The sequence below is a fragment of the Mesoplodon bidens genome (assembly GCF_964165515.1).
Source record: "Mesoplodon bidens genome assembly, chromosome: 3".
In the NCBI taxonomy this organism is placed as follows: Eukaryota; Metazoa; Chordata; class Mammalia; order Artiodactyla; family Ziphiidae; genus Mesoplodon; species Mesoplodon bidens.
In genome coordinates this window covers 144212076-144232401 of record NC_138178.1, presented here as the reverse complement: position 1 = coordinate 144232401, position 20326 = coordinate 144212076, and the positions used below count along the sequence as shown (strand labels likewise).

Below are 20326 nucleotides of genomic sequence, written 5' to 3'. Positions count from 1 at the left end.
TTGCCCATTGAAAGTCCCCAAGCAGCCCCTGCAGGCCATATTATTGCCAACAGCACTCTCTGAAATTCTTTCCATATTGCTTCTCTTAATAGGAAGGAAGCTGCCTGAAGGCGGGGACCTTGTCAATACTGTTCACCTCTGTACCTTCAGCACTTAAAACTACCTGGCACCGGAATGAAAGAATGAATGAATGAATGAGTGAAATGAACGAATACCTGCGGACTGCCTCCTTGGGGCGTACTCTGGCTTGGAAATAAAACTCAGTTTGTCGAGCGAAAGCACGTTAATAGCGGTTTTAATCTGTCCGCTCAGACGTTGGCCCGCCACGAATCTTTGCGGGTCCGGGCGTGGAAAACCCCGAGAGCCTTGGCTGCTGTCGGCGCGAAACTGCGGCTGCGCGCAGCCTGGGGCGGGGCGGGCCAACCCGGATGTGGGGAAGTGAGTCCAGAGCCGGCGAGAGGACACTGGAGGGCGCGCTAGAGCGGCGCGGCATGTCCTGGTGTGGGCGAGCCAGCCATGGAGGACGAGCAGAGCTTCTCAGATATTTGTGGCGGCCGCCTGGCCCTGCAGCGCCGCTTCTACTCCCCTTCCTGCCTGGAGTTCTGCCTCAGCTGCCCTCGGATCACCTTGCGCTCGCTCACCGCTGTCACCTGCAGCGTGTGGCTAGCGGCCTACGGACTCTTCACCCTCTGCGAGGTAAGGCCGGCCGGCCGCTTCCCGCGATCGGAGTCGGGGGCTCGGGTTTGGAAGGGTCATTGGGGCCTTAGGGTCGAGCCCAGACCTCTCGTCGGACCCTCCTGCGGTCGTAGGGCCTGGAGGGCGGAAACTCGATGGTTCTGGGGACGCCATTCCGCTGCTGGACCAGCTCTCTTCCTTACGTTTAGTGAAGTTTGTGCTCCTGTACTTTATCCCCCTCCTGGGTCGCTGCTCTGCTCCGTGGTTCCACCCAGCACACATCTAGTCCTTGCAGGACAGCCTAAAACTTTAACTTCCATGTGCTCTCTGTAGTACATGCTCATAGTAATTCAGTTCCAAAAGTTCAGAGAACTAAGTATATCGTCCTCATCCGTAACTTTCACCCCTCAGAGGAATCACTGCTAACAGTACCTTTTACAGTCCTCTAGAAACTGTCTTTGCCTCCATAAATCACAAGAATTGTGTGCAAGTTAATTGTTTGATAGTTCTTCCTAATCTCTCTTTTTCAAGGCAATCTAAATCCCCCCACCAAATCCCTTCCCCAACTTCAAGTATTTTCTAAAGAATTGTGAAATTACGGAGAGGAGTGGTTTCTGTGCTCAACTGCCAGACTCATTCCTATTTTCTGAGCCTCAGTTTTCACATCTCTAAAATGGAATTAATATCTGCCAGACCAACTTCACAGCATTGTGAGGGTCACATGTAGTAGCATTGTGACAGACCTAAAATAAAAGGAATCATCCTAATTGCCTTTTCAGGATGAATTTAGTTTCATATTTAGTGTCCTGTGTGGACTGTATTATTTCAGGAGTGGTCTGACCAGAGCTGAAATACAGCAAGGCTATTTATTTCTATAATTTGGGTATTGATTTCAATACTGCATCCATTTGCTTTTTTTGCCATCAGAGCATATTTCAGAGCATGGTAATTTAGTAGTATAGATATATGCAAAATATGTGCCCTAATTTGTACCAAATTGTATCTAAAAGTTTGTTCATAAGTCAATCAAAATGGTTAAGTTGCCAAGACAGTCCTTCCTCCTCCCCCAAGAAAGATTTAATATATAAAATAGTTGAATATCAATACTAGCCTGAGCTCTGGTCAGGTAGTCATGTGAGGAGGAGGGAACAGGTACTTATTAAATGCCCACTGAGTGCCAACTGCTTTACTGAATGCCTCATTTCAACCTTAGAAGAAAACCAAGACTCAGAAAGAGTAATAACTTATCCGAAGTGATAAAGCTAGTAAATGGCATACGGGGCTTCAAACCCAGGGCTGTCTGACTCTGAAACCATTTTTTTCCCACTATATTATGATGTCTCCTCATTGCGGGGGGCTTGCTTAGGCAAAATTTTTAAATAGAAGTTTGTGTTTACGCCAGCTCCCTTTTGTACTCACCTCTCTCATCCTGGTATATCCCACTTACCCTCAGCAAATGTCCAGGGCTCGGTAACCTTATCTTCCTTTAAACTCCACTACAACACTACTTAAGGGCTCTGTGTACCAAAATTTCTTATCTTTCCTCCTATTCAAAACTACTAATTACTGAATCTCAGCTAGGATGAGAAGAAATCTGATGAAGGAATTCATTAAAACATGTGGCTGAACTTCAACCCAAAACGAATATTGAACTGTTAAATAGAATTTCAGAAAGAAAAATGAAGTATAAAAAATGCAGGGGTAATGAAGTTTGGGGCAGGGATTACTTTATAGAAAAGCTGATATGGATCAAATCCCCTAAGTATATACTGTTCTTCATCCCTTCTTTCCTCCCAGTTTTTGAATTCACAGTTCTATTAGAAGTCTAGGTTTTTTCCTTACTTATTCCAACCTGGAATGTCCTTCCCCCTTCCTTTTCTCAGCTAAGTATATTTGTCAATAACCACCACCTCCCCTGCACCAGTTAAATCTTGCTTCCTTGGAAGTCTTCATAGGATATTCCTGTGTGCTTTAATGTCTCTCTTTCTGGCTTTCTCTCTCTTTTAATCCTGTCTTAGTCACTTCTAGTCAGAATCATAGTATTCTCCAAAAGTATTTTATATATGTTAATCTTGCCTCTAATAAATCTGTAAGGGCCAGAACTGAATTTTATCTCTCTCTATTCTTCCATACTGCTTATTCAGTTCACACTATGTACAAGACACTCTACTAGATACTAAACATTTAATTAGCTCAAAGTAGAGTCATCAGAGACCCAGCACATAGATTTCTCCATCCTTCATTTGTTAATCAACAAATAATTTCCTAGCACAGAGGTCAGCAAACTTTTTCTTTAAAAGGTCGAATAGTAAATATTTTAGGCTTTCAGGTCTCTGTCTCAGATTCTTCTGTTTCTTTTTCTCTCTTTCTTTTTCTCAACCCTTTAAAAAATGTAAAAAACATTCTTAGCTCAAGGTGGACCAGACAAACATATCACAGGCCCAAATAGTTTTCAGACTCCTGATCTAACAGTTAACTATGTGTTATGTAGAAAGAAGTCGAAAGGTACCTTCAAGGAAAACCAGAGCTGGTCAGTAGTTAAAGCAGTAAACACGGATTTTATTCAGAAACTATTGCAATGGGAGAAAAGAGACTTAAGTATTGAATTAGGCTCAATTCTAAATATAGCAGGGACCAGTGGAAATTTATAGCTAAGGAGCAGGGTCAGGGGTCAGTGGATGGAAAATTACTAAAAGGAAATATCAGGGGTAAAGGGGGATTCTGAATAAATTGATTTGACAGACTTCTGGCTGAAGGCAGGCCACGGTGATTAGATACCAAGGGTGAGGGTCTTCTTTAAACTCACTTAGCAAGATTCTTGCTACAGCTTGTTGGACAATGCAGGCCCAACAAGAATGGACACCAAGGTCCAGCACTTCGAAGAGCTTGACTAGAGTTAGGTCAAAGAGGGTATCTTGTCAGTAGCAAAAAATTAATAAAACACTTCCTACGCTCAAGGAATGACAGTCGTAAATTAGTGAATCTCTTGATTCTAGATCATCGATGATTTTTTTCCTGTGTCATCCTTCTAAATAGCTTTTTGGGAAAAGAAGGGAAAACAGTGCCACATGAAAGAAACATACCTTGATAGAAAAACACATTTCAACTTCAGAAATGTTAAAAGGTTGTAGATGCGTCTTAGAATCAAAGAAGTAAATACCATTTGGGGGGCCCTTAACACATCAGTCATTTCATCTAGTCAGTCAGCCTTAACACATTAGTCAGTCACAGCCCAAAACAACTAAAAGAGCCCTAAATAGTAAGATCTTTATTAGTTAACAAAACAAGAAGTCAGGACGAAGGAGGGCTCTAGAGGGCTTAAGAGGCTCTGTTGATTTTACTTTTTTCATCTTACTGCTCTTCCGCCCTTGATGTACTCTACCTGTCCTCAGCCTAGCTTTCCACGTGGTTTGGCAGAGGCCACGTAGTTGGTTTCAGGCATCAAAACCTCAGGATGAAGAGGCCTTCTCTTCCTTAGATCTCTTTTTTGAGATGGACTTAGTTTTCCAGAACCCCCTCCAGCCGACTTCCCCTCACATCTCATTGGCTAGAGTTGTGTCATAGGTCCATTTCTGAACCAGTCATTGGCAGGAGTGGGAACCAATCATCATTCACTCCAACTTCTGTTAGGAAGGAGGAGCGGCTGTTGAGTATTAATCTGCTACACTGTGCTAAGCACTTTATTACTCTCGAGTCTGCGATTTTCCTACATATCTTACTGATGGAGCGTGAGAAGAGAAGATCTGAGTCCTTAAGTTGAAATTTTGGAAGAAAAGTCTCTGAAAGCGGTGTGATGGGTATTTTGCTGATGGAGGTTCTCCTCCTGAGACTTATCCATTTGTTTTCTAGCTGTATTTTATCACATGCTTTCGTAGCACTACAGAGCCCAAGTAAAAGTAGTTTCCTCTTCCTCCATGCATGTTCTTCCCATCTGTTCACCTCACAACAGAACAAAGGCTTTTTTCCACATTGCCTAGAGTTGACTTATTAAATAGCAGAGCTGTATGTGGAGGACCACTTGGTAACCTTACCGCCTGTGTCTGGCTCTCTCTCCAGAACAGCATGATCCTCTCTGCTGCCATCTTCATCACTCTCTTAGGCCTGCTTGGTTACCTCCATTTTGTGAAGATTGATCACGAGACTCTGTTAATCATTGATTCCCTTGGCATCCAGATGACCTCATCCTATGCTTCAGGCAAAGAAAGCACCACCTTCATTGAGATGGGCGAGGTGAAGGATGTTGTCATTAATGAGGCTATTTACATGGTAAGTATTTAAGTAGTAAATATTACAGGCCTCTCTGGATGAGGCAGCCCATGGGGTATACCTGGATCTAAACTGAGTCTTAATACGTAAAGCAACTGATGTCACAGAATTAAACTTGAGGGCTCTCTGTTCCAGTACCTGTAGTGTTTTCTTTTTGGCTGACATGTCTTTAAGCCATAAAAGTGAAACTTGTATTGAAAACATATGTCCTTTATTTTTAAAGAGATACTATAGGTTTTTATGGATAGGGAGTCAGCATTTCATCTTTATTTTCTAGCCCTGCTTCAAAGTCATCTCTGGTTGTTGTTGTTTTGTATTTTTCATCTAAAGAATGAGAATATACTTCTCCCTCACTTCAAATGCATTCTTTTTCAAGTGTATGAAAAAGTCTTAAGCCTTCCCTTGAGAAAGAAGACTGAATTTTACTTAGATCTCTGCTATTTGGTTTATTTTCTTACAGCAGAAGGTGATTTACTACCTCTGCATTTTATTGAAGGATCCAGTGGAACCACATGGGATATCCCAAGTAGTACCTCTCTTCCAGGTGAGCACAGAATACTTAAGTTTCTTCTGCAAAGAAATCCTCTACCTTTCCCCTCCTCTCTGTATATCCATGGCTTCTTATGTTCAGTAGGAATGTGAACTTCGGTTGTCAAGAGTATTTGAGGATACCTGAGGGGTATTTTTACTGAGAATTAGGATTTTAGTTATTTCAGAAATTCCTTTCTGAGGCAAATAAGGCTTTCCGAAATATTATGAATTTATACAAATTTTAGAGCTAAAAACAAATATATAGCAACTTCTGCCTGTAGGTCATCATTCATCTGCTTTGACTCCGTCAGTCTGCCAATATGCGATTTTACATAGATGTTATTGATCTATACAGACTGTTATACACTATTTTGTGTCTTGTTTTTTTACGTATATAAATTTATCTATCTATCTATTTATTTATTTATGGCTGTGTTGGGTCTTCGTTGCTGCGCGCGGGCTTTCTCTGGTTCCGGTGAGCGGGGGCTACTCTTCATTGCGGTGCGTGGGCTTCTCATTGTTGTGGCTTCTCTTGTTGCGGAGCACGGGCTCTAGGCGTGCAGGCTTCAGTAGTTGTGGCACGCGGGCTCAGTAGTTGTGGCTTGTAGGCTTTACAGCTCAGGCTCAGTAGCTGTGGCACAGGGGCTTAGTTGCTCCGCGGCATGTGGGATCTTCCCGGGCCAGGGCTCAAACCCGTGTCCCTTGCATTAGCAGGCAGATTAACCACTGCGCCACCAGGGAAGCTCTTGTTCTTTTTTTTTAAAAAAAATATTTATTTATTTTGGGCTGTGTTGGGTCTTCGTTTCTGTGCGAGGGCTTTCTCTAGTTGCGGCAAGCGGGGGCCACTCTTCATCGCGGTGCGCGGGCCTCTCACTATCGCGGCCTCTCTTGTCGCAGAGCACAGGCTCCAGACGTGCAGGCTCAGTAGTTGTGGCTCACGGGCCTAGTTGCTCCGCGGCATGTGGGAGCTTCCCAGACCAGGGCTCGAACCCGTGTCCCCTGCATCGGCAGGCAGATTCTCAACCACTGCGCCACCAGGGAAGCCCCCTTGCTTTTTTAATATACATATTTTCATGCATTTACAAAGGCCATTATACTTATTATTTTAAATAATTATATCATGTCAAATATCAGTTTATTTAGCTACCTCATTTGCTAGCTTTTGAAATCATGTTCAGATTATTTTTTGTTTTGCTCTTACAAAAAAACACTTATACAAAGACGCAGACCTTTTAGAGAATGGACTTGAGGATACGGGGAGGGGGAAGGGTAAGCTGGGACAAAGTGAGAGAGTGGCATGGACATATATACAGTACCAAACGTAAAATAGATAGCTAGTGGGAAGCAGCCGCATAGCACAGGGAGATCAGCTCGGTGCTTTGTGACCACCTAGAGGGGTGGGATGGGGAGGGCGGGAGGGAGGGAGATGCAAGAGGGAAGAGATGTGGGAACATATGTATAGCTGATTCACTTTGTTATAAAGCAGAAACTAACACACCATTGTAAAGCAATTATACTCCAATAAAGATGTTAAAAAATTTAAAATAACACAACTTATACAAACATGATTATAATCAATTATTTTATAGGTATATAAAGTATGTATGCAGGTAACTCTGCCTCACTGCCCTTCCTTTTTCACAAAGGATTTAAGGAAGCTAAGCTAAAATTCTTCTGCATTATAGTTCAAAATTATTTTATTAAAGCTCATGAATGGTTTCATAGATTTTAATCATGTTTGAGATTTGGCTCCAGAGATTGGACAACTTGACCATACTTTTGCGAATTTGTACTTGTTTTCCTGTAGTCTTGGCTAACAGTGGGTTTAGCTATTTTTTAGTTTAGTATGTAGGTAAAGGAATTTAGAGTTATTAAATTTGTGTCTCTTTAAATGACAGAGACTTTTCATATTTCCTTGTGAGTACTACCTATCAGTATTTTCTGTTTTAAACTCTCCATCTCCTCTATTAGTGAAGTAGATACTAGATAGTGATTATGCATTGTAACGATTTATATATTTTGGGTAGCAAACTGTTATTAAATATGCTTTCCCCATATATTTGCCCCATCCTGTGGCTTTTCTTTTCATTTGGTTGTATTATGTTTCATTATACAAAATAATTTTCAATATTTACATATTAAACTGCCCTTGTTGTTTCTGAGAACTGCTTTGCAGCTTGTGATACTTCCCAAGAGGGTCTGTCCTTGTTACTCTTCTTGCTTGCTCTTAGGTGGAGGTCATGAAATTTAGACAGATTAAAAACTGTCTTTCGGGCTTCCCTGGTGGCGCAGTGGTTGAGAGTCCGCCTGCCGATGCAGGGGATGCGAGTTCGTGCCCCAGTCCGGGAAGATCCCACATGGCGCGGAGGGGCTGGGCCCGTGAGCCATGGCCGCTGAGCCTGCGCATCCGGAGCCTGTGCTCCGCAACGGGAGAGGCCACAACAGTGAGAGGCCCGTGTACCACAAAAAAAAACAAAAAAAACAAAAAAAACTGTCTTTCGAGCTCCTGCTTCCACAGTTCACAGGCTGGGATGTGGGCCTGGTTAGGGATTCCTCCCAGCAAAATGCTGTGAGGCCTGAACTTCTGCCTCTCTGAAGCCCACACCTGTACCATTTGGACCCCCTGGTCGTGGGTGAGAGATTGAGGTTGCACATGGACACAATACCACTAAGCACTTGACGTTCATCTTGTCTCTGCATTTCTCCCCTTTGGAATTCAGAGTGCCAAGCCCCGGCTGGACTGCTTGATTGAAGTGTACAGACGCTGCCAGGACATCCTGGCACACCAGAAAGCCACATCAACGAGCCCGTGAGTCCCAGCATTTAGAAGGCCAGTATTGTTTTCCAGAGGAGATGACTCCTAAGCCACAGTGGCTGGTTTATTTTCTGTATTTTAAACCATCAAGTGGGCACAGTCCTAGGAACCAGTATGGATGCGGTGGATCTCAAGAGCCATAGAGCAGTTGCCTGGAAGCCTAACTTATTGTGTGATGTTGAGCAAAGTATTTATGTGTATTTTAGTGTTCCCCTTGTAAGATTTTGTTTACCACCTGAGGGAAGACCTCGAAACAGTGTGTCAGGAGTAATGTTGACGAAGAGCACTTTGTGAAATTCCGAAGCACATTCAAGTTTACTTTTTGTTGAAATGTGTAGAGCAAGACAGTGGGAAACTGACATCAGATCTCTTGAGAAAGATAATTTTCAACTGCACAGTACCCCTGTATAAAAGTTAGGAAAAAAAGCAAGCCCTTCAGGGGCTGGTGAGTAGGAGGAAATGTCCTACAAAAGACTAGTCTCTGTCCACCTAGCTCCTGTGTTCTGTACAGGGTTAATTTATGATGATTCTCTTAATAAGTAGATCTCCTTCCAAAACATACACAATTGCTTGGTTCAGACAGCTGCTTTTTATTGACAAACACGATCATGGCATTTCAGTCACGGGTATCAAGCACATTAATACTCTTGTTACTCAGCATTGTCTATGGTTTCAAAAACTTCTTTTACCAAGAGGGGTGAGATAAAAGGCCAGACAGAAATTTGACTTTGGTTTCCAGACATGTTAAAGAAGGATAAACATACATACTATAGAAGCCTTTGTTTATAAGGCAGTTTCTTCGGTATAAAATTAATAAACTAAGGGAGGATTCCTGAAGGGTTGGGAAGAAGACAGGGCGGGGGAAATAGCTTGACCCCCAAATTCAATATGAACACAGCTCCATTCTTGCTTACTTTTTCTTTGGGATTTTTTTTTTTTTAATAACTCCTGGCTAGATGATAATTCCTTATTTGCCTTAGAGGCACTCAAGATATTACAAAACCAGAGCTGGAACTTCTGCCTTTTACACCAGCCCTGGAGGGGTTATTCAGGAGCCTGTGGGACATGTGACATGTGACTTGTTCGAGGTAGAAATGTCTCAGCTAAATCCCAAATGCTGGGGGAAAGGCAGGAACAGAAATGGGAGGCAGCTATAAAATTGCCAGCCTGGCAAAGTGAAGTTCATTTAAAAAAGGCAGACACTCTGATGTGCTGCTTTTTTCATCATGCTTGTCAGTTTAATGGGTGAGAGAGGGGAAGCTTACAGCAGCTGAGGTGTTCAGATAAACTAGTTCCAGCCTTGCAATTTTCAGTGTGCAACACACACACCTTACTGGGGTTAAAGGCTTGGTTCTTGGATGCTATCGCTAAACCCATATAGTTTGTTCGGCACTTTATCGAAAAATGATAAGACTGCCTTAGAGCTATGAAATAAAACTCAGTTTCTTCAGTGTTGGAAAATCAGAGTATAAATGAACTCTTTCGTCTTTTTTTTTTTTTTTTTTTTTCCTGTTAAGGGAGGGCGGAGACAAGATCATCTCTGCATCCCACAGAAGGTCTCACTCGGGGATGGCGGGATATTGGCATCGTCAGGAAGGCAAAAGGTGAAAGGTGATACTTTCAATTCCTTTCACCTGAGGCTCTCAGGCTAGGACAGATAACACATATGTGCGTCTGCCCTCAAACTGATTCCCAGCGCAAGTTCGCCAGAAGTCTTAAGGAGCAAATCCAGGCCCACGAGCCCGCAGGGGGTCTTCTGTTTCTGACTCATCTTTGGTGGCCTCACAGAGCAGCAAAAAGCAGAATGCACTTGCTTGGTTTTTCAAAGAGCAGGGGAACAAGCGACGACCACCTTCTCCAACAGTAGTAAGCACAGCCTTCACTGAGCCCTGTCCAGTTGTTAAAATGAGACAGGGAGAGGTCAGGTTGGACCTAGCCCCTGCCCTTGCCTGTACCCAGTTGGGCTGATGGTCCAGTGTGAGAGAGAACAGCTTCAGTCTCAGGGGAATAGCGCCTTGTCCTGCAGAGACAGGTGCCGCTGCCCCAGAAGGGCACCGCCAATGCCTCCTTGTTCGCACCAGGGGAAGGGGAAAGGTGAGTCTCCTCCTTTTTCTCCAGCCCTGCCAACACCTTTCCCATATGGGAAAGGAAGTCCAGTCTTAGTGAGTTCTAAGCTTTTGTTGGAGTTCAGGTGAATTGGAAATCCTAGTCCTCTCCTGTGCAGGGATGTCGGGAAAACTTCAAGTATAAATCCCTGCACGAGGACCATACACAACATAAACATATTAGTCTCCCTGAGAGTAGCAGTGCAGGAAATTCTGACTTACAGCACTGATGCCCTCAGTAACCAGTAACAGTGGGCCATCCCTATCTGTGTCTAGAATGCGGCAGCATCCAGAGCTCAGTATTCTTGTGGAAAAAAAGTGGTTTTTATACTGGGTCTGGATTTTTAAAGGTTGGCCCTGAAACATTATAAGGCACCTAGAGAGTAAAGGCTTCATGGACACTGAAATACACATTTCACAGAACAACTGGGGCAGGCTGCAGGGGGCTGTTAGACCCATCACAGTAGTATCGCACCCGAGGATACATCCCTCTAATCCCAGAGGCACCAGGTGGTGGTGGGGAAAGGGGTAGGAGAAATATTCACAGCAACGTTGGCCCCTTGGCAGCACATGGAACAGAAGCAAAGAACTGTCGTCCATCCAGTTCCCATGGCTGGCAGGCAGCAGGCGGGTTGGGGGGTGGGTCCACGGTTGTGGAGCAGTGGTTCATGTAGCTGGCCATGATGAAGGTCACCTCTGCAATCTAAGGAGAGAAAGAGAAACAAAGGAATTGAACACTGGCTTTGGCTTGAATCCTGGCTCTCACTCACTAGATGTTACACTGGTTATATAAGCTTCCTGGGCTTCAGTTTGTCCCTTAAATTAAAATACCCACCCGGGACGAAATGTCCAAAGGGGATTGTTCCTGTGAGGCTCAGAGGCCTAGTGAAATAGGCATCTGGAGGTCCTGAGGCGCCCAGTACCTCCTGAGGACAGGAGGACCAACATTCCACCCTGGCTGTCTCCAAGGCAAGGCGAGGCAAGGCAGCCTCCCTGGAGGCAAGGCAGCCTCCCTGGAGGGAAGGCTCTGTATATCCTCTCCTTTGGCAGGGACAGTATTGAAAGGAGGAGGTGGTTTAGCGAACTCCAGCTTTAGGGTTAAAACAACAGGGTTTCCAGTTGCTCAGAAGGGAGCCAGGAACTATAAATCAGAACTTTGGTTTCAGAGTCTCTGCAATTGTTATTTTTTGCATCAACATTTCCTGTACTGAGTAGGAACAAGGCCCTTAAAGTGAACAGTTCCTAGGACCTTCTTCAAGACCCCAGGGAAGGGGGAGCATGTTCAGACTGTCCCACTTGTGACTAGTGCCGGGACAGCAGAGCCCAAGGCAAGGTGAGAACACTTGGGCCTGCTGCAAGGACGAGAGCAGCAAGAGGGCCCCCATTCAAGCCCGTCTGGTGCTGTGGCTGACAGACAGAGGAAGGTAACGTGAGGAGCGCAGAGTAGCTGGACCAGAGTGAGTTCCCTCTCCCGCCGGCCCCTCCACCTGCCAGCTCAGCAGTGACCGCAGAGACACCACCTGAACCCTCTGGGGTACTGATGATAGGGCCAAAAGTTTCATTTGGGGCAGAGCCCTTCTAGAGTACTGTCCTAACCCCAGTTTCCTTTCTAAGCTCCAAGCCCATCTCATCAGACCACAGCAGGGTAAAATGTTTCAGCAGCTTTCAGACCCACCTTGGGAGCAGCCATCCGGAAGATCAACTTCTCAATGTGGCCTTTTCCAGAGCTCCGGTCTGAAGTGGATCTAATCACAAGCATGAAGTCATCCCGGCAGCCACCAAAGGTCATCACTGAAGAGTAGGGGTAAGTGACGTGCACTTGCTGTGGGGAAAGATCCAGTTAGTTCTGGAAAAACTTTCCACCTGCCTCCTGAGCTAGGAGCCAGCATGCTCGGTCTCTTCCAGACCAGGAAGGGAGAAGTCTGAAGTGGTCACACTTTGGAGATCTACATTTTGAATGTCTACAAGTTGTGTCTAGACTAGAGGACAGCAGTACTAGGGCAGGGGGTGGGGGAAGGAAAACCGTGGTCACTTAGCTCAGCCCTTTGAGGCCAGAGAGAAGAAAAGATACTGTCAGGAGAAGGAGGGGTCAAGAAGCCAGCCCTCATCCTCCCGTACCATAGTGTTGTGGTCCAGGATGCTGACACCATCCTCATTCACGGCAATCCACACCAGAGTGTTCTCCTTGGAAGACAGCTGTGCAGGCTGGGGGAACAGGAAAATCCCATCAGACATCCACAGCTAGGGATTCTGAACCACTAGAGCTTTCTGAGGAAGAAGGCACATCCAGGGATCTGCTAGGCAGTGATGTCCAACTTTTTCCTTTTGGAAAACATAGAAGGTGGTATTTGTACAGCATGCTGGAGTAAACAGGCTGCTCATGGCAGGAGGCACCTGGCTTGGGGCTCTGGCCACCTACTAACACCCCCGAGTATCACTTTCTTGTAGTACCTGTAGCCCGTCCTGCCATGGTACAGAACACAGTACCCTTTGTTCCTGTTCCAGAACAGAGGCCAACCCTGGCTGTTCTGTCACAGGCATGGAGAACAGGCTGTTTTTTCCTGGCTCTCAGAAACTGACAGCATTCCACCCACAGGCCCTCCTAAGTGCAAGCTGCATCTTGCTTCAACCAATTTCCTAGGGACTATAAAATAATTAGGAAAACAATAATGCAAGGGCTTTAGGCCCTACCAGGGAGAAAAATGACTATTTGGTGGATAAGTCCTAGAATGACTAATTTTCACTGCCAGGGCTGCAGTAGGGCAATCTAGATTTCCTATCTCTCCTACCCTGGGGAGAGAGATGGACATGTCCCTTTTTTCAGGAGCTTCTCCCAGCCTTCCGGACTAAGTGGGTCCCCATGTTATATGCCTTTATAACACCCCTGTACTCTTCCTTCATGGCACTTGTGACAGCTTCTAAAAAAAGTATATTTTTTATATATATATATATATATATATATATATATATATATATATATATATTTAGAAAGAGAGAGTGTATGTGTGAATAGTTGATTAGTGTGTACCTCCCCCACTAGATGGGAAGCTCCATGAAGATGAGGACGTGTCTGATTTGCTCACCTCTTGTCACCTCAGACAACTAGCACAATGCCTGAGATATAATAGTAGGAGCTCAACAATTCTTTGTTGAATGAATGAGTGAATGTCTGTTGTCTAATCTGTATCCTCAGTGAACAGGATCATGATCCAGCTTCGAGGATAGGACACTGTGTGATTACATACAAAGGTTCATGCACACCAGATACCCAGTGAAGAAAAGTTCCAGCTGAAATTACTTTTAGCCACCTGGCCTTCCAGCAGGAGAAATTAACTGGTGCCTGAGTAGTCAGATCCCTCTGTGGCTGCACCAGGTCAGCAGAGATGTATTCGTTTAGGTTACACGTTGTTCTTTCAAACTTTTTTTAAGGTAAAAACATTCTCAAGCGGAACATCATATCAAGTGTGAACTCTGTTGTGGATTAGTTGACCCTATCTTTTTTTTTCAAGGGTAGGATTGGGAAAGAAGTCAATAAAGGAAAGTTAAGGATCACCCAGAAATAACCCTGGCCCGAAAGCAATGAGTCACAACTGCTCTGGACCAGGGGAAGCTGGAGTAGGCAAGAAATGGGTGGAAAGATAGTGACCCCTAGTGGTTGAGGGTGGGCGCTGCAGACTGAACTGGCTCAAACTTGACCGAATCCAGGAGAAACTTAGGGAGTTCCTGAGGGTGTGGTAACCACTCCTGCTGGAAACCGCCCACACTTACCTGAGCAGCAAAGAGCTTAGCACCAAAGAGGGGCCATTTCCGGGCCACTGTCAGGTAGATGCGGATGCACTCAGGAGAGGAGCAGCCTCGCAGTGCGGCCCACTTTGTGGTCAGCTGATCTGCCAGGTGCCTGGTTTAGACGGATGGAGAGAGATGGTGCCACGTTTCTGTTGCAGCTCTGAGGTTTTCCCCAACTGCAGCCCATGCTTCCCTACGGTGACTCCCTGCAAGACCTTGCAGCCTACCTCAGCTGTTCCAGGGGGGCCCCGTGTCTGTAGCGCCTTGGGTAGAACCTGTCTAGGACCTGCTGGAGGTGATGCAGAGCCTTGGCAGGGGGTGTGCCCCCAGGTCCTGGCAGGATGGGCTTCTCCAAGTCCCCATACTCTACCTGTGGTAGAAGCACACGGAGGGACAAATTAGGAATTTGGACGTGAATGGGGTGGGGGCCTGCTGAGAGAGGTGAAATAAACCATTATTTCATTCCTTTATTGGTGAGGTGTGAATGGATGTGAAAAAACACTTCTTGTGAACAGACCCTTTATCTCAAGTTTCACAGACACTAGAGAAACAACCTTAGGGTCCTAGAATATTAGAGATTGTCTAGATCAACTTTCCTTTTGCAGCTGTTAAGTGCCTTATCCAAAGACACAGTTAATTAGTGGCAGACAAGGGAAAACACTATAGAAATTCTGGCTTCTAATCCAAAAATATGGGATACAGGATTGAAGATGCTACAGATCCTTCAGTAGAGCTGACTGTTCCAAATGTGGCCATTAGAGTCAGATACTTGGCTCAAATCCCAGCTCTGCCATTTACCAGCTCTGAAACCATGATCAAGTTAAACTCTGTGAGCTTCAGTTTACTCATCTATAAAGTGGGGGTGAGAACTAAATAGGGTACTACATATAAAATGTTTCACACAGGGCCCTCTACAGCATGCTCAATACATGTTTATTGTATTAAAGGTCAACTGTTGTTATTTCCCCATCCTCTCCAGCATGTAGATCCAGACTCTTTCTTACGGGAACCATGAAGGTATCCCAGGTTCCTTTGGCAAGACAGCCTCCTAAAGGTAATAGGGAGAAGAGTCAAAGTCTGAATGTGTGTTCCTTTTCCTAGTTCTCATTACAATGACAGCTGTAAGTACACACTTAACCACATACATTATATGACATACATTATCTAGGAATTACACTTAGTACAACCCTGTAGGGGCAGGCAGGGAGGTATTTTTGTTTTCGGGATACGAAAACGGGAACTACAGCACAGACAAGTGAAGTGACTTGGCCAAGATCTCATAGCGGGAAGGTGGCTAGGATTCAAAGCCAGACCCCTGGTTTCCATGCCCAGAGTTTTGCACGTAGCCTGGATCTGCAGTGAGGCACTCTGCTGGGTAAGGAGTCAGCAAGGCCGCCCTCTCTGGCACCTCAGGACCCGCAGAATCTCCTGTTTCCGCCTGTGTGGTGCACTCCACCTGTGAGTCCAAGACGTCTCCTGACCCTCCTGACTCCTAGACAGAACCTTACCTGGGCCATCAGTGCCGCCATCTCCAGAGCCAGCTCCTTGTTGACGGGAAACCTCCCTGCCACTATCTCTCCGCTAGTTTGGGAGGCAAGCAGCAGGCGCTCTCGCTCTGTCTCCCCTTTGACTTGACTCCGAAAGTACAGCCTACAGGGGAGAGAGTGAGAAGCCAGGGCTCAGCTGGGATCCCAAACAGATGAAGCTGTCTCTGCATCTGTTTATCTTGATTTCCAAAGAAAGAAAGAAACTACTCTGTTTATACCATTTGTGAGCCTAGTTTCCACTGCCTCCAGAAAAACTTAACCAAGCATGACACAGAGCAGATAGAGGGCCATCAGGTCCCACAGCAACAGCATGTGGTCGGTTCTGAATTCACCGTTAAGACTTACTGGATTTGGTGAGGGGAATCTGGTACCTGGAATCATAGCTTATTAGGAAACTGAATGAGTTAAGATTCCAAGAGACTAATGGAAATCATCTGCCTGGAGACATACTGGGATGGAATTTTCTTAGTCAAATTGGTATTAAGTCAGGATTTCTCCTTCTGTATTTCCTGGAACTGGTATAGGAGCAATTTATTCCTTAGTCTTAAATATCTAGTGCTCGGACAAAATCTTCCTCTCCTAATGTAACACATGCAGCCACCTGAGGAAGTTGGTCTGTTTGGGGGGCAGGGGTGTGTGTATGCATGTGTGAGTGTGCAGACACAGTACAGGGACGGAGAGCCTGAGCTGTCCAGGGTCTCACAGAGGCCAGCAGAGCCAGCCTGGGCCTCCAGCTACTGACCAGCAGGCAGTGTTATATCTCTGGGCGCCCTGCCTTTGCAGGACAGGCCTCCAGCTGGGGGAGTGATGAGCTGCACCCCGGCGGCAGCCCTCATGCTTGGTCCCCCTTGGCGGTGCCCAGGACCTGTTCTTGTACATCAGCTTCACGACACGTGTGCCACCCTCAGACTTTCCGGAGTGCAGCTCCTTCAGGGCTTGTTCCCACTTGGAGATGGCATCGCAGATCTGCATGAGGCAAAAGAGGAAAGTCAGAAAAGCCCCTGATGAAGGGAACAAGGTCCAGTCAGGGCTGGACTCAGGCAGAGCAGCGGGGCAGAGTTGAACGACTGTCCTCCATCAGGAGGCTGACCTGCGGGGCCTCATGCTCCCAGGACCCAGGGTGCCTGCGGCTTTCTCACAGAGGTGTAGCTCTGAGCATGGCGTGGGCAGCAAACCATGGAATGCTGACGCCATTGCCTGGACATCTGAGGGGGCCTCCCAGAGGCTAGGCAGGCCCCAGTTCAAAACCATGGCCCCTATCACCAGCTCCACTTCCCTCCCACCAACCGCCATTCTCTTCAACAAATATAACCGGAGGCCTACTGTGTAACAAAGCCTTACAGATGCCCAGGCATAGTTTTTCCAGGCAATGGTAAAAGACTATAGGAGCCTTTGTCCTGTCACCATAAAGAAAGCAGAAACTGCAGCCCAAACCATCATCCTCATCAAGTGCTCCAGCACATCCCACGAACACCCAGCATGACCCGTGGCTCTAACCCCAGACCCTAATGCAACATAGGGTTCGAATCCCACTCAAGGGCCTTTACGTACAGAAGTACCACAAGGATCGACCTCTTTAACGTTGGTGGAACCTGTAAGCACAGCACGGGCCCTGGCAGACGGGGTAAGAGTGAGCTGCCGGCGTACAACGCGACATCTCCTGGGTCCAGGCGTACAGTTGTCCGTCTACGCACGCGTGTACGAAACTGGCAGCAGGCTCTGCCCGGGTGGGGCTGCTGCTGAGAAGTGCCTCCCTGTCCTTCCTACCCTGAGCTGGGAAGCGGCTTTTCTTCTGGAAGCTGAACAGCCTCTCAAGGGAGGGAGGGAGGGAGGGATGTGGAGATCTTCTCTCCAGAGACAAGGGCACAAACGACTTTTCTCTGCCTATATGGGCACTTTTTTTTTTTTTTTTTTTTTTGTGGTACGCAGGCCTCTTACTGTGCGGCCTCTCCCGCTGTGGAGCACAGGCTCCGGACGCGCAGGCTCAGCGGCCATGGCTCACGGGCCCAGCCGCTCCGCGGCATGTGGGATCTTCCCGGACCGGGGCATGAACCTGTGTCCCCTGCATCGGCAGGCGGACTCTCAACCACTGCGCCACCAGGGAAGCCCTATATGGGCACATTTTAAGATGGCACAGAAATGCTGGCCTCGGGCTCAGCCCCAAACAGGCTGGGAACACAAAATCCTGAAGACCAAGGTGGCTCAGGAGGAAGCTCAGTTGGCTTACGGGGGACCATCACCTTGACGCTCCCCTGCAGGCAGTGTTCCAGGTCCCTGCCCGAAGGGTCGTCCGTGAAGAGGGCAAAGCCAGAATGGGAGGACTTCCTCATGCCCGTCTCCTGGTTCAGCCGCTGGAGGAACTCGTCAACTGTGGAGGAGCCATCAAAACCCACCACCTGCCGGGAGAGGGGACCTCCTGAGGGGCCCACGGGGGCTAGTGGAGGGGTCCGAGCCCAGGAGGTGGAAAGGCATGGCTGAAAGGAGCGAGAGCGACGTCAGAGGCCAAAGAAAGCTGGTTTCCACGTGCAGAGGGCGAGCGCTTAAGGGAGGAGCCCGCCCACTATAAACTGAAGCCCCGCGTAAGCCCCGTTCCTCCTTTGCTGTCACTCTTCGGGAGGCCCTTGCCCTGCCACTTTCTTGGTCAGTGTGTCAGCTTCCCTGTTCACGTAGTGGGTTCAAAAGATCTTCTCCCCAGGCCCCAAAGAGTGAAGCACTTTTGTGATTCAAGCTCTGTACTCCCTCCACACTGGCACGAATGGCCCCACTCGCCCCCTGCACCCCAGGCCCATCCTTTGGCTGGTCTGCCTGTTAAGATCTGCTGGGCCTAAGGAGGCTTAGCCACTGGCCCAAAGGTGTTCTCCTCTGGGTTGGCAATATGGGAAGACTCAGTGCAGGGAGCGCGGCAGCCTCGTCACCTGGCAGGTCGCTCGTCACCTGGTAAGTCCTGTTGGCGAAGTGCACGGGGATGCTGAAGGGCAAGGAGTGGTGGAAGGGGTTCCGCAGCAGGATGGACACCACCTCCATGCGTGACGGCCTGGCCTCCCGCTCCCCAGTCTGCAGCGTGCGCTCCACTGCCCGCTGGCAGTACGTTGCGTACTGGCCCATCTCATTTCTAAAAAGGTGAAGGAAGAAAGGAAAACCGGGAATCCACTCATCCCTACCACCTTGGCACCCTGGTTCCCTACCTACGTGTAACCTATAGGACTGAACCTGCAGCTGGAAGGCTGTGACATGAGCCCCAAAGCCTGGTCTGGGGTATTCATTTGTCATTCGGGGCCTATCTGCTGCAGGTTGCTGACACGGATATTTTCTGCAGAAGCCAGAAAACATGGCAACAGAGAATGCAAATCTGGGGATGATCTGGGGGCGCGGTAGCTCCACATGAGGGCTCCCACTAAATACCCACACACACGTGGATTGGTGTGCAGAGCGTGCCCAGATCTCCACGTGCCCATCTGCGTACATGGTGATGGGCAAAGTCTACGTGACCACTGTGCAAACCGCAGAGGGCGGGGCGATCTGATCCATCCTAGTCTCCCCCGCGTCCCTCCGGATCATGCCAGTCGGTAGTGCCGGAGGAAACGACGCGCACTCACCGGGGATCTGCGTGGCGCTGGAGCTGCTGTTTGACGTACCAGAGGAAGTGGTGCTGAGGCAGGAAAAGGGGGGCACACAGAGCCAGGAGCCGCCAGCACTGCCGGGGGGAACGAGACATGGGGCCGAGCGCTGGGTCCGCCGTGCCACCGCCGTCGCAGCCCTGAGCTACGGCGCCTTCACCCCCCGCTCCGAACTGCAGCCCCCAGCCTTCTGCGGGCACCGGGATGGCCAGCCTGGTCGGGCTGTGTGCAGAGCCGCCATCACACAACCTGACTGTGCGCAGGCATCCAGAAGGGGCACAGAGAGGGCAGCGGGACCCGGGCAGCCTCGAGTACGGAAGCCGCCTGCTGGCTGCCAGGCTCGGAGGATACCTGCCAGGTCACGTCCTTCCACCTTTCCCACGTCCTGCGCAGCCCTGGCCGACGGCTCCCGTCGGCCGTTCCGCCCCAGGGATGCCCACCTGCATGAGGGAGCACTTCTGCGGCGGACGGCAGCTGGTCTGCTTCATGAGCTGGCAGTAGAGCTCGCTCTGCAGCTCGGGGTGCACGAGGCAGACCTGCAGCGCGGTCTGGGCCAGGGACACGTGGTAGTCCACCGAGGCCGCTTCCACGGGCACATTGATGAAGAGTTGGCACGACTGCAGGGAAATGACAGTGGGCACAGGTAGACTGACAGCCCCCCGATTACTGTCCTCTGTGACAGGGGACAGACTGGGCCGCCCCCCGCCCAGGGCTCGAGGAAGGCTCTGGGTCACTGCAGACAGCCCTTTCTAGGAGGGAGCATCGTTACTGCTCGAGCATGTCTACGCTTACCGAGGAGGCTACTTTGGGATAGGATCTTTCCTTTACATGTTTCCATTACAGAAGCAAGACATATTCATTTTTTTTAAAAGAATATTCAGAGGGGAACAAAGAATATTCTAAAATAGGCCAGAATCTCTCAGGTCCAGAAGCAACATAGACCTGCCCTCTCCCGCTGTCCACTACAGGAGGGGGGCAGCTCTT

At 47.9% G+C, this 20326-nt stretch overlaps 2 protein-coding genes across 3 annotated transcripts in view; one reads left to right on the top strand and one right to left on the bottom strand.

Annotated features, from left to right (window-relative positions):
- The first annotated feature begins 462 nt into the window (after positions 1-462).
- PIGH (phosphatidylinositol glycan anchor biosynthesis class H) lies at positions 463-8427 on the top strand. The gene is made up of 4 exons (XM_081229298.1): positions 463-696; positions 4732-4941; positions 5402-5485; positions 8193-8427. The coding sequence occupies exons 1-4, from the start codon at positions 517-519 to the stop codon at positions 8283-8285; spliced, it is 567 nt and encodes a 188-aa protein (XP_081085424.1). The 5' UTR covers positions 463-516; the 3' UTR covers positions 8286-8427.
- Positions 8428-8857: 430 nt separating this feature from the next.
- The window catches only part of PLEKHH1 (pleckstrin homology, MyTH4 and FERM domain containing H1), a 54664-nt gene continuing 43195 nt past the window's right edge, over positions 8858-20326 (bottom strand). For both annotated transcript variants that reach the window (XM_081229296.1, XM_081229297.1), the window contains exons 19-29: positions 19783-19959; positions 19322-19419; positions 18660-18837; positions 17966-18121; positions 16591-16691; positions 15687-15828; positions 14406-14548; positions 14161-14290; positions 12511-12597; positions 12068-12214; positions 8858-11095 (exon numbers count right to left, since the gene is read on the bottom strand). In XM_081229296.1, the coding sequence (XP_081085422.1) occupies positions 10934-11095; positions 12068-12214; positions 12511-12597; positions 14161-14290; positions 14406-14548; positions 15687-15828; positions 16591-16691; positions 17966-18121; positions 18660-18837; positions 19322-19419; positions 19783-19959 (1521 nt within the window). In that variant the 3' untranslated portion in view covers positions 8858-10933. The remainder of the gene's footprint in view (positions 11096-12067; positions 12215-12510; positions 12598-14160; positions 14291-14405; positions 14549-15686; positions 15829-16590; positions 16692-17965; positions 18122-18659; positions 18838-19321; positions 19420-19782; positions 19960-20326) is intronic.

Coding starts and splice junctions, on each gene's coding strand:
- PIGH (XM_081229298.1), top strand. CDS start 517: ATGGAGGACGAGCAGAGCTTCTCAGATATTTGTGGCGGCCGCCTGGCC. Junction 4,942..5,401: donor TTAATGAGGCTATTTACATG/GTAAGTATTTAA, acceptor ATTTTCTTACAG/CAGAAGGTGATTTACTACCT. Junction 5,486..8,192: donor AAGTAGTACCTCTCTTCCAG/GTGAGCACAGAA, acceptor TTTGGAATTCAG/AGTGCCAAGCCCCGGCTGGA.